Source organism: Rana temporaria, chromosome 2 (genome assembly GCF_905171775.1).
Source record: "Rana temporaria chromosome 2, aRanTem1.1, whole genome shotgun sequence".
Taxonomy (NCBI): domain Eukaryota; kingdom Metazoa; phylum Chordata; class Amphibia; order Anura; family Ranidae; genus Rana; species Rana temporaria.
The window spans coordinates 435,854,982-435,868,260 of record NC_053490.1 but is presented as its reverse complement, the minus strand read 5'-3'; the positions used below and the strand labels follow the sequence as shown (position 1 = coordinate 435,868,260).

General features: G+C 44.5%; 1 protein-coding gene across 1 annotated transcript in view; it reads left to right on the top strand.

The window, feature by feature from the left end:
* Positions 1 to 13,279, top strand: part of DPH1 (diphthamide biosynthesis 1) — a 409,993-nt gene that overhangs the window by 215,917 nt on the left and 180,797 nt on the right. The window contains exon 4 of the mRNA XM_040338369.1: positions 10,243 to 10,364. Coding sequence (XP_040194303.1) covers positions 10,243 to 10,364 — 122 coding nt within the window. The remainder of the gene's footprint in view (positions 1 to 10,242; positions 10,365 to 13,279) is intronic.

Sequence of the window (13,279 nt, the reverse complement as noted above, 5' to 3'; positions counted from 1 at the left end):
GTGCAGTCGCCCTGTCCCATGTGCAGAAAAACACCCCCAAAGCATGATGCTACCACCCCCATGCTTCACAGTAGGGATGGTGTTCTTGGCATGGTACTCATCATTCTTCTTCCTCCAAACACGGTTAGTGGAATTATGACCAAAAAGTTCTATTTTGGTCTCATCTGACCACATGACTTTCTCCCATGACTCCTCTGGATCATCCAAATGGTCATTGGCAAACTTAAGACGGGCCTTGACATGTGCTGGTTTAAGCAGGGGAACCTTCCGTGCCATGCATGATTTCAAACCATGACGTCTTAGTGTATTACCAACAGTAACCTTGGAAACGGTGGTCCCAGCTCTTTTCAGGTCATTGACCAGCTCCTCCCGTGTAGTCCATGGCTGATTTCTCACCTTTCTTAGGATCATTGAGACCCCACGAGGTGAGATTTTGCATGGAGCCCCAGTCCGAGGGAGATTGACAGTCATGTTTAGCTTCTTCCATTTTCTAATGATTGCTCCAACAGTGGACCTTTTTTCACCAAGCTGCTTGGCAATTTCCCCGTAGCCCTTTCCAGCCTTGTGGAGGTGTACAATTTTGTCTCTAGTGTCTTTGGACAGCTCTTTGGTCTTGGCCATGTTAGTAGTTGGATTCTTACTGATTGTATGGGGTGGACAGGTGTCTTTATGCAGCTAATGACCTCAAACAGGTGCATCTAATTTAGGATAATAAATGGAGTGGAGGTGGACATTTTAAAGGCAGACTAACAGGTCTTTGAGGGTCAGAATTCTAGCTGATAGACAGGTGTTCAAATACTTATTTGCAGCTGTATCATACAAATAAATAGTTAAAAAATCATAAATTGTGATTTCTGGAATTATTTTTTTTGATTATGTCTCTCACAGTGGACATGCACCTACGATGACAATTTCAGACCCCTCCATGATTTCCAAGTGGGAGAACTTGCAAAATAGCAGGGTGTTCAAATACTTATTTTCCTCACTGTATATGTCTACGCATATGCTATCAAACCCCAAAAAAAAGAAGGAAATTGAGAGTCCCTCTTACTATCTTTTTACCACCCCCTCCCCTTCTTCCACCCCTCTATTAGTGTATTAATAAGTCTAACGTCAGTTCCTGGCGTAGATTAATTTATTAGTGTATATTTCCCATTACTTTCTCGAAGGAAAAAAAAATGTAATAATTTTAATTTTAATGTGATTTATAATTTGTGATTTTGTACTATTATTGTGATTCTTCATTTATTCTTTTAGTGTTCTTAATACTTCTACTTTTCCTACCCCTTTCTCCCCCCCCTTCCTCTACATGTTATTCTTCCCCTCCTTCCCCCAAAAAAAAAAAAACCTTAATAAGGACCCGAGAGACCCTCACTTCCTTAAACAAATTTAATATAACCTCTATTCCTCTATACCTCGCCCTAATCCTGGGGCGAGGGAGAGAGGAAGAGAAAAGAAAAAAATAATCCATTTACACCTCCCCCATAAAAAATTATTTCTTGTGCTTCCCCCAAGTCCTTCATCAAACAAGAACAATCATAAAAAGGGGGAAAAAAACATCTATTTAGAGTCTAGCCATTCTACAGCCGCTGTTGGTATCTCAAAAAAAATGTGTATGGTCTCCATCTATAACCCTCAGTCTACTGGGCTAAATTTGAATTTATTTTCCCATCTTCTCTTCTTGTACTTCCGTGTATGTTCTGCGCTGTTGCTGTATCTTAGGTGGATAATCTGGAAAGAATAGCAATTTGGCATTTTCATATTGCAGATCTGATCTTAGTCTAGCCATTGTTAATATATGGTCACGGTCTATGTAGTTTAATAATCTGAAAAGAGAAAAGAGATTCTATGAGCTCTTTCTACCACAAAAGTTGCAGACAAATTTGAGACATGCAAAACATTTATCAATAGATTCTCTATAAATTCCACCGGTTTATCTCTCTCCACTCTCTCTGGTAGGCCTATAATCCTAATGTTATTTCTCCTCAGGCGCTCCTCCGTATCTACTGCCCTGTCTTGCAAAATATTAATTTGTTTTTTTTTAGCGCATTTAACTCCTTATGGTCTGCTCTTGTCATGTCTTCCATCTTTGATACCCAGGCTTCCATTTCTGAATTCTTTTGTTTGACTTTTTCAAATTCATGTCTCATGATAATGTCTGTAGCTAATGCATAATATATTTCCCAGATGGTGCATCTTCCTCTTCCATTTCCTTAGATATAACTTTCTGTGTATTTGCTGACAGTCCGGTCTGGAGAGATCCAACCACTCCTTTTTCTGATGCCTTAGCTAACTTTTGGGAAGGAGAGGTGCAAGGTGTAGTGGTTTGAGCTTTGTGTGTTTTACTCAGAGCCATCTGGCTCTATTTCTTCCTGTAAGAGGTATCTGTCTAGATATTTCACCTTCCCTCCTTTCTGTGAATGTAGCTGTATCTGTAACTTTCCCACAGCACTGCGGATCTCATAGAGGGGGGTCGGTCAATAATGATAATAAAAGATTTTCTATATCTGACGTCTTTAACCCCTTCAAGTCAAGTCAAGGGGTACAAAGTCTTTTCAAACAGTGCAATGGCAAGATGGAGAGGAGAAGAAAAAAAAAAGAACAAGCAGACCAGCCAAGGTCTAACCGTCCCGTCTCGTCACCTGAGGGTTAGTTGGAATTGCAAATTTTTGTATGACCAAGTTTATAGCGAAAACCCAGAGAATATGCGGAATACAAAGTCTATTGTATCTTAGGCTATATACTTAACTACAGCAGCTTAAACTTTCAGCTTAGCCGTTTAACGGTACTCAAATATAACGTAATTTGATTTTATCCTCACTCTGCCTCAGCGCCAATTTTTCGGGACTCCTGCTGTTCTCCAAGAAGTGTGAGAAAAAAAAAATGTGACACCTACTTTTGTTGTTTTCAGAGATCAGCAGGGGAGACAATAATTGGCAATACTTGAAAGCTTGAACAATCCGAGAGCAGGGAAGGCTGGAAAATACAGTCACCTCCACCTCAAGCGACACTGCAGCCGCAGAGCACCGAAAGCCTCGGCAAAAGCATTGGTTAAAAAAACGCGCATGCTCAGAATTAACTCGACGCATGCTTGAAAGCATTGAACTTCGTTTTTTTCAGCACGTCGTTGTGTTTTACGTCACTGCGTTCTGACACGATCGTTTTTTTAACTGATGGTGTGTACGGACCATCAGTCAGCCTCATAGATTAACCTAAGACAACGGTCCTTCAATCCGTTGTCCTCTGGCTATCCTATTGTGTGTACAAGGCCTTAGAGGTGAATATAGGGTCCGATTGGATCAGACTGGCTGTGTAAAAGGGGCCTAAGGCAACCCAGTAACCACTGTAGAACAGTGCGGGCTGAATAAAAGAAATCTAACTAATAAAATCCCCCATCCTTGCTAAACCGAGTGGTTGGACGGATCTCTCTTGCCAACTATTGTATTCTGACTGCTGGCTCTCAAGGCTGTCAGAATATCAGCACAAATTCCTTAAAATTTCGAGCAGTGTTATAGCAGCCTTTACCAACCATGTTGGAGAAAAGAGGTTTTGACCACAGCTATGACTGTTTCCCTTTGCCTAAAGCAAATGTATTTTCTACTATACTCTGCATTTATTGTACCAATAGATCCAGCACCCCATACCTTTCTCTCTACTGTTACAAGTCTTTATTGCTGTCTGAATTCCAACTGGGAAAATTTTCCCTCATTTCCAGGCAGGAATTCATGGGAAATTGTTTAATGGGGACGTAGACGAAAACATAAGCACATTTTTAGTGCAGTGGGGAAGAGTAATATGATCTGATAATGTTTTTTTTCTGCCCTGTTGGAAACCACTCTATATTTCTTGTATGGGTACTAATTTTATGTTCCATCTAAGTTTTAGATTTTCACAAAACAACACAATAACATGATCATAGAAGCCAAAAAGGAGACGTTGCACTAAGTACAGGTCATACATATCTGTTAGTACAGGGCAAAATAGAAAATTTTGTGATTTTTTTATTTGCTGAACAAGGTAGGTAACAAAAAATAGGACAATATACATACAAAATCGACTAAGGCAGCAATATAGAATGAGGGGCAGATCCACAGAGAGAGTACGCCGGCGTATCTACTGATACGCCGGCGTACTTTCAAATTTTCCGCGTCGTATCTTTGTTTTGAATCCTCAAAACAAGATACGACGGCATCTGGGTTAGATCCGACAGGCGTATGGCTTCGTACGCCTTCGGATCTAAGATGCAATTTTTTGTCGTCCGCTGGGTGGCGTTCACGTCGTTTTCCGCGTCGAGTATGCAAATTAGCTATTTCCGACGATCCACGAACGTACGAGCGGCCGTCGCATTCTTTTACGTCGTCTCTAGTCGGCTTTTTCCGGCGTATAGTTAAAGCTGCTGTTTCGTGGTGTATAGTTAGACTTGCCATGTTAAGTATGGCCGTCGTTCCCGCGTTTATTTTGAATTTTTTATTTTTTTTGCGCAAGTCGTCCGTGAATCGAGATGGACATAATTCACGTCTATGTTAAAAAAAGTGACGTCCTTGCGACGTCATTTATCGAAATGCACGGCGGGAAATTTAGGGACGGCGCATGCGCAGTTCATTCGGCGCGGGGACGCGCTTCATTTAAATGAAACACGCCCCCTAACCGCCGATTTGAATTACGCACCGTTACGCCGCCAGAGATGGACTACGCCGTCGTAACTTACGGCGCAAAATCTTTATGGATTCGTACTAAAGCCGGGTAAGTTACGGCGGCGTAGCGTATCTCTAATACGCTGCGCGGGTGCAGATCTCTGTGGATCTGCCCCTAACTCTTTAGTACACACTGCAGAAGTATTATAACACCAGTAGGAAAACCCCATTGATAAACACACATATATATATATACACACACAAACACACAAAGTAATCTATAGAAGCAGAATATGGTAGTGACCTGATTCAGGTAGAGGATGCATATAATCCCATATAGCACTAGCACAAGAGGCAGAGAAGAAAGGAAAGAAGAAAAGAGAAAGGAAAAATATGGGAGAGAACAAAAAAGGGGTGAAGTGGATATAGGAAGTGGGAGGGAGCCCCTTTCCATTACAGGCAATGCAACCCAGAGATTCAAGACACAAACGATGAAAACTCAGCGGAGTATTGAAAATATGACCAGACGGTCCACATGATCCCATATGCCATTTTATCCCCGTCCCAATCGGTCTTAGTTCCATGTTACTGATATTATCCAGCTTGCATGCCCACCCAGTCAGGAAGAGAGGATTAGTACTGCGCCAATGTATGGCTATTACCGACCTAGCTGCTGTAAGAAAATGTCTAAGCTTTTTTTTGGTCTGTAAGATCCAGGAAGCAAAGACATTATAGAGTTTTGGGGTGCGTTAGTGCGGGAATCTCCCACAAATTTTTCATAAAGCTGTTGGATCTTGTTCCAGAAAGGGATTATTCGTGGACACTTACCCCAGATATGGCATAGAGTACCTGTGGCCTGCATACACCACCAACAAGTATCTGGCACAGCTGGGTATATATTATGTAAGATAGTCGGGCAACAATACCATCTAAAAAAGTAAAAATAGATGCACAACCTAAAATATTGCAAAACACAGTGCAAAAAATAAAGACATTTTTTTTTTAAAATATTCTGAAATTAAAGAAAAAAGGTCCATAGGGAACAACAAAGTCCAATTAAGATGAAAAGGAAAAGTCCAATTATGAACAGCTCCTAAAGCTTTGGTGGTGATCCAGGAAGCAAAGATACAAATCTTCCTCCTTTGTTTCCAAGCTGCAAACACAGGATACTAAAAATGCAAAGTGGCCGCTTACCAGATAGGTTGGATCTCTATAACGGAGATCTTATGCCGCGTACACGCGGTCGTTTTTTGTGATGAAAAAACGACATTTTAAAAAACGTCATTTAAAATGATTGGGCCAAATTCTCAAAAACTCTGCGTAACTTAAATTTCAGCAGTTAAGTTACACTGACTTAAAATTTCTACCTAAGTACCTGATCGTCAAAGCACTTAGGTAGAAATTACACGCTGTGTAACTTAAGTGCCGCCGTCGTAAGGCGGTCCTCCTCTCCTGGGGGCGTTTAAAATTTAAATGAGGCGCGCTCCCGCGCCGGCCGTACTGCGCATGCGTGTGACGTCATTTTCCCGACGTGCAGCGCGCGAACGTAATTAACGCCGGTCGGCTTTGAGAATTTCGACGGGACACTAAAGTTGCGACGGGTGAAAAAAAAAGACGCGCCGGGAAAACAAATAATTATAAAAAAAAAATGACAGCGTCGCTCAGCATGCATTCCTGAGAGGGTGAACTCCATGCCAATTTTCAAAGAAAAAACCGGCATGGGTTCCCCCCCCAGGAGCATACCAGGCCCTTAGGTCTGGTATGGGTTGTAAGGAGACCCCCCCACGCCGAAAAATTGACGTAGGGGGTCCCCCTACAATCCATACCAGACCCGTATCCAAAGCACGCTACCCGGCCGGCCAGGAATGGGAGTGGGGACGAGCGAGCGTCCCCCCCCTCCTGAGCCGTGCCAGGCCGCGTGCCCTCAACATGGGGGGGTTGGGTGCTCTGGGGCAGGGGGGCGCACTGCGGGCCCCCCCACCCCAGAGCACCCTGTCCCCATGTCGATGAGGACAGGACCTCTTCCCGACAACCCTTGCCATTGGTTGTCGGGGTCTGCGGGCGGAGGCTTATCGGAATCTGGGAGTCCCCTCAAATAAGGGGGCCCCCAGATACCGGCCCCCCACCCTAAGTGAATGGATATGGGGTACATCGTACCCCTATCCATTCACCTGGAGGCAAAAAGTAAAATGTAGTAAACACACAACACAAGGCTTTTTAAAATATTTTATTATTCTGCTCCGGAGGCCCCCCCTGTCTTCGTTATTAGCTCAATTAGCAGGGGGGGCTTCTTCTTCCGCTCTCCGGGGGTCTTCTCCGCTCTCCGGGGGTCTTCTCCGCTCTCCGGGGGGGCTTCTCCGGACTCCGGGGGGCTTCTTCCATCTTCTCCCCTCTTCCGCTGTTGACTCGGCGAACCCCGGTTCTTCTGCAGCTCTCCGGTGCCTTCTTCTTCAGCGCTGGCTGCCTGCTATGTTTGTGTGTTAGCTCGATTTCAAACAGGCAGCCGGCGCGGTCTTCTGTGGCGTCAGGGTCTTCTGGTCTTCTGTTCTTCCGATGTTGCCTCGTCGCCTGTTGTCGCTGTAATGATGGAAGCGCGCCTTGCATCACATTTATATAGGCATCGCCGTCCCATCATGCTCCGGTAGGTACCCACGTGGTGGGTGCACGTGGGTAGGCACCCACCACGTGGGTACCTACCGGAGCATGATGGGACGGCGATGCCTATATAAATGTGATGCAAGGCGCGCTTCCATCATTACAGCGACAACAGGCGTCGAGGCAACATCGGAAGAACAGAAGACCAGAAGACCCTGACGCCACAGAAGACCGCGCCGGCTGCCTGTTTGAAATCGAGCTAACACACAAACATAGCAGGCAGCCAGCGCTGAAGAAGAAGGCACCGGAGAGCTGCAGAAGAACCGGGGTTCGCCGAGTCAACAGCGGAAGAGGGGAGAAGATGGAAGAAGCCCCCCGGAGTCCGGAGAAGCCCCCCCGGAGAGCGGAGAAGACCCCCGGAGAGCGGAGAAGACCCCCGGAGAGCGGAAGAAGAAGCCCCCCCTGCTAATTGAGCTAATAACGAAGACAGGGGGGGCCTCCGGAGCAGAATAATAAAATATTTTAAAAAGCCTTGTGTTGTGTGTTTACTACATTTTACTTTTTGCCTCCAGGTGAATGGATAGGGGTACGATGTACCCCATATCCATTCACTTAGGGTGGGGGGCCGGTATCTGGGGGCCCCCTTATTTGAGGGGACTCCCAGATTCCGATAAGCCTCCGCCCGCAGACCCCGACAACCAATGGCAAGGGTTGTCGGGAAGAGGTCCTGTCCTCATCGACATGGGGACAGGGTGCTCTGGGGTGGGGGGGCCCGCAGTGCGCCCCCCTGCCCCAGAGCACCCAACCCCCCCATGTTGAGGGCACGCGGCCTGGCACGGCTCAGGAGGGGGGGGGACGCTCGCTCGTCCCCACTCCCATTCCTGGCCGGCCGGGGTAGCGTGCTTTGGATACGGGTCTGGTATGGATTGTAGGGGGACCCCCTACGTCAATTTTTCGGCGTGGGGGGGTCTCCTTACAACCCATACCAGACCTAAGGGCCTGGTATGCTCCTGGGGGGGAACCCATACCGGTTTTGAATTTAAAAATTGCCGTGGAGTTCTCCCTCAGGAATGCATACCAAATGCCGTCGCTGGAATGGGCCTTTACAAGGTTTGGCTAACTTTCCACATTGTAAAACCAGCCCTAATTTTGCGCCGGCAAATTCGGAACTTAGGCAGAAATCAAAGTGCTGAAATGCTTTGAAAATCTACTTAAGTCCTCATTTGCATACGCAAAGCTGGATTTCAATGAGAAATGCCCCCAGTGGCGGATGCGGTACTGCATCCTAAAATCTGACCGTGTAAGTGTCTTACACATGTCAGATTTTCTGCCTAACTTTGGAAAAAGCCTTTTGAGAATCGTTTCCAAAGTTAGGCACAGAGATACGCAGGCTGAACAGCAGTTAAGTCTGCGTATCTCTTTTGAGAATTTGGCCCATTGTGTGTGGGCAAAACGTCGTTTTAGGTCTTCTAAAAAACGACCAAAAAAAAAATTCGAACATGCTTCAATTTTTTATGTCGCTTTTCAAAATGTCGTTTTTTGTGTCATAAAAAATGATCGTGTGTGGGCTAAAACAACGTTTAAAACAACGTTTTTAAACCCGCGCATGCTCAGAAGCAAGTTACAGTATGACGCAAGCTTAAATGGAACAGAGTGCTGTCGTACGTGTTGAACGTAACCGCGCTTTGCAAGAGCATTTTCAAAAAACGATGGTATGTGGGCAATGTCGTTTTTAAAAAATGACGTTTGAAAAACGTAGTTTTTTTTCATGATAAAAAACGACCGTGTGTATGCGGCATTATGGGCTCAGTATCAAGATATCCTCCTGGTAACAGCAGTGATCTGGTCAACCTTTCATCACTGAATCCACTGGTCAGCTGGGTGTGTGTTTAGCAAAAAATCATTCACCATCTCAGTGCAAGTGGAGTGGTTCATGCAGCAATACAGGGGACCATATGTATGAAGAGTAAAGATAAAAAACACTTCATGGTGCAGTACTTTGGTAAGAAAGTGTACCCTTTAATCGAATAGCTGGGCAACTGACATCAAACAAGGTTTAAAAGCATAGGTTAAAAAACAGACATTCACACAGCTGTGGCTCAGGCGTGATGTTCATTTTGCACTTCTGTGACCTCTTAGCAGACAGCGTGCTGAAACCCGCTGTCTGCTAACATCACATAGCCAGTCCAGGCTAGGGAAAGATTGCAACAATATGGTCATGATCCGTCCACAACCCTGGAACGGGACCTGGCTCAGCCTGAGCCAACCGCTTCCACCCCTCTCTAGGCCAGCACTCCAATGAGAGTGGGGGAGGGGCAGAGCAGACAGCGGTGACTGACAGTCACCAGCTCTCTGCTCATGGAGATTTGAGAACTGAGCGGTCAGCGGTGTTTGATCGCTCGATTCTCAGTCTTAGAGCCAGCGCGGGACAGGTACACCATCAGACTGATGCTGCATCCACCTAGGTAAGTATAATTCTTATAAAAAAATTTGGGTAAAGCATACTGAAAGCTGCTGCAAATATGGTTAGTGGCTTTTGGTTCTCTTTAAGTAAAGAAAAATATTCTGGCCCTGGAATTACCATCTTGTGTGTAGCCGACCTGCAACAACTATGCAGAATGAAAGACTTTACTGGCCTCTTGCTTGTTCCAAGTTATTAGCTCACTAGGAATGGAAGGCAGTCCCCGAATAATGCCAACTAGTCACCATTGTCCGTTCTGATTTTCCTGTTTTCACAGATTTACTGTAAAGTAGCACTGTGTTCCTTTAAAATTTGTCTCCTTTTTTTCTTCTTCATGACACCATTAAAACAGCAGCCTAGTGATAACAAACTCACGTACTTTTTACATTTTATTCTGTTTATGCTTTTCCTATTTAAATTGCATTGGGAGTTTGGAAAGTGTATATTTTTCCATCTACACATGGCCTTATAATACACATCATTTATCATGTGTTCTTAAGTCAGCAATGAATATTCCCTGCTGGTCTCATGTCCCTGTTTCTTGCCTTTTAGATTTACATCGGCAGAGACCGTGGTGATGGGAGATGTGACATACGGAGCGTGCTGCGTGGATGATTACACTGCACGGGCGCTAGGAGCAGACTTCCTGGTACATTATGGGCACAGCTGCCTCAGTAAGTTTATGTCTCTGTCCGCATTTCAGTTGTTCACCGGTGAAATGTAGGGTAACCGTTCTAGAAATACTGCAGGCTAAGTGATCACAATTATAGACCTGCTTTTCTATTGCTGTAGTTGTTCCGTATTTTACGCAATTTATGACCCTAACAAAAGAAAAGGTCTTGTTATAAAGTGAGAGTGGTACATTTAGCAATCCCTTTAACGAAAATACACTCACAGGATATATGTTAACCACTTAAGGACTGCTCCACGTACTGCGGCAGGGCAGCTCTTTAGCGCAAAAATTCAATACCTGAACGTGATTCTCAGGCTCTCGGGCGCACGTGCCAAAAGAGCTCCGCTCCCAATGTGTTTGGACACAGTGGGAGCCAATCAGCGGGTCTGGTGGACACGATGGCCTCCTGGAACCTGCCAATCGGTCGTAGAGAAGCAGAACGGTGGTCTGCCTATGTAAACAAGGCAGAACGCTGTTTTGCCATAAAGGAAAATGCAGATCTCTGCTGAGCAGAAACATGGATCTCTATTTTTCTTTAGTCAAAGCACTCCCCCTACAGTTAGAAAGGACACATAGGGAACACATTTAACCCTTTGATTGCCCCTGATGGTAACCCCTTCCCTAGTGCATTTTTTTTTAGCACTGATTACTGTATTGGTGATACTGGTACCCAAAAAAGTGTCACTTAGTGTCAGATTTGTCTGCCGCAATGTCGCAGTCCCTGATTATCGTGGTCAGTGCAGAGAGTTGGATACAGGAAGTGGTAGGATCAGCCAGGTTTTCTAGGCTCCATTCACACCATGGTGTTCGGTTTTGCAGGCAGCATCGGCCCGATTCTGTCATTAGGCAACAGTCGCGGCAAAATCACGGCGTGATTTGGTGGCATTCAAAATAGCGGCGATCCGTGATTTGTGGCGTTTACGAATCACAGGCAGAATCACTGCGATTCCACCCGCAAAACGGAATGCCATGGTGTAAATTGAGCCTTACAGTTTAGACAGGGACAGATTACACAGCACAAGCACTGTGCTGTTTAATCCGCTTTATGGGACCAGGATCTCAATTTTTTATTTTATTTTTTGGGGTTAATATATAGAATACATTGAGGTGAAAAACCTCAAGACTTTACAACTCCTCTAATCACTGTGGTGTCATAAAATGTTTCATTTGGATAAAGAGGACAAATGGTTTGCAAAGGACACCATTTACATCAAACTGGAACACACAACCGTGAACAGGGGCATTCGTTCTCATTTATCACCAATATATAATGCCATTTTGGCATCTTTATCCCAACAATCTCACAATGATTCACTCATTTAATGATGTAATTCAACAAGTAACACCTGCCCTAGACTTCATATCATGGTGATTTTTTAAATAGAACAGAGTGTTTTTAAACTATCACACCTCCTGTTAGGTTCTTGGACAATCAGCATGTACCGTAACACATTTTGTGACAGCGTGGTGATTGGATTAATGTGAAATTAAAGGCAAAGCTTTTTGTTCATTTTTAGATAGAGTAAGGGAGGGTTAAACTGTGAGGGTTTTTTTGGCAGTATGTGTCCCATTAGAGAGATTCTTCACTTCCTGTCATATAGCCAAGACAGGAAGTGAGAGGAAATCCCTCCCAAGTGAGGAAATCCTTGGTTGCCACCGTGGGTCCCCAGAGCCAGTGTCCCCATTAGAAGATTTCCTCTGTATTGCTGTTCTGGTGACAACCCAAAATTTGGGATTTACTTCCTGTGATTAAGGTAAACAAGATACATAGAGAGGGTGAATCTAATCTCTCTCCACTTTATCAAGTAACAAGTAAGTATTTTATTGAAAACCTAGTTTCTTAAATGATCTCTATAGCAGATACTCTGATGTTAAAGCGGAGGTTCACCCTGATTTGAAAGTCAGCGTTAAACACAAGGGCTCAGTGTATGTATTAAAAGTTTGCTGTCCAAAAAAATTAAAATCGATTGCATACCTTTGTTCTGTCTTCTGAACCAGGCACTTCCTGGTTTGGCTCCCGCGGGAGTGGGCGTGTCGCTTCGGCTGCGATCGCCGCAGTGATTCCTGGGATTACTTAGCTATGTCTCCTGGGAGCACAGCGTGACACTGCCCAGGAGACGATTCAGATGGTAATAGGAGGTGCCTGTCATCACAACGGGGCGTGAACTTTTTATTACGTCGGCCGTTGTGATGGCAACGGAGAAGTGTTGACGGCGCTGCTCGCCGTCAACACGGCTCATTCCCCCAGCTTCCCGGAAGCATTTGCTTGTGGGCTTCACGCTGCCTACAAGCAAAATGGAAACGGCCAGCATAAAATTTTATAAACACATTTGATATAGGCGGAGAATGCGGGGCAGTAGAGAACTTAACTATGTGAGTACTATCTTTTGAAGATCAAAAGAGTTTAATCAACCAAAAAAAAAAACGTCTGGACCACGGAACCCTCGCTTTAAGATGTTTTATAGTTGGCTCAGTAACAGCATGCGTGTCCTTGGTATGAGCTGTATATTTCAAGGCAGCTCTCACTTATGATGCATTAGCACTCTGAGATCTTTCAAAACTGTATGAAGGTCCACTTAAAGACGCAAGTCACACAATGAAAAAGTCTCACTGCAGCACTGACGTCTGCGGACAGAGTAAATCTACTTGTAATCCTGGTACTGTTCCGGATAACACTGGTATAAAGTCTTTACCTTACTCCAGGGAGTATATCAAGTAGATTATATTTTACACGTTTTATATTAGCTCTTGCAGGTTGATTTCTATAAATAATTTACCAATGGTTTATATCATACAGGAATTTTGTAATACTTTAGATTATTGAAAACATATACAGTATGTACTAGGGTTATGCAAAAATAGATGATATTACCAGCGAAATGCAGATACCTAAAGACACCTGTGTTCCTCTTCAGT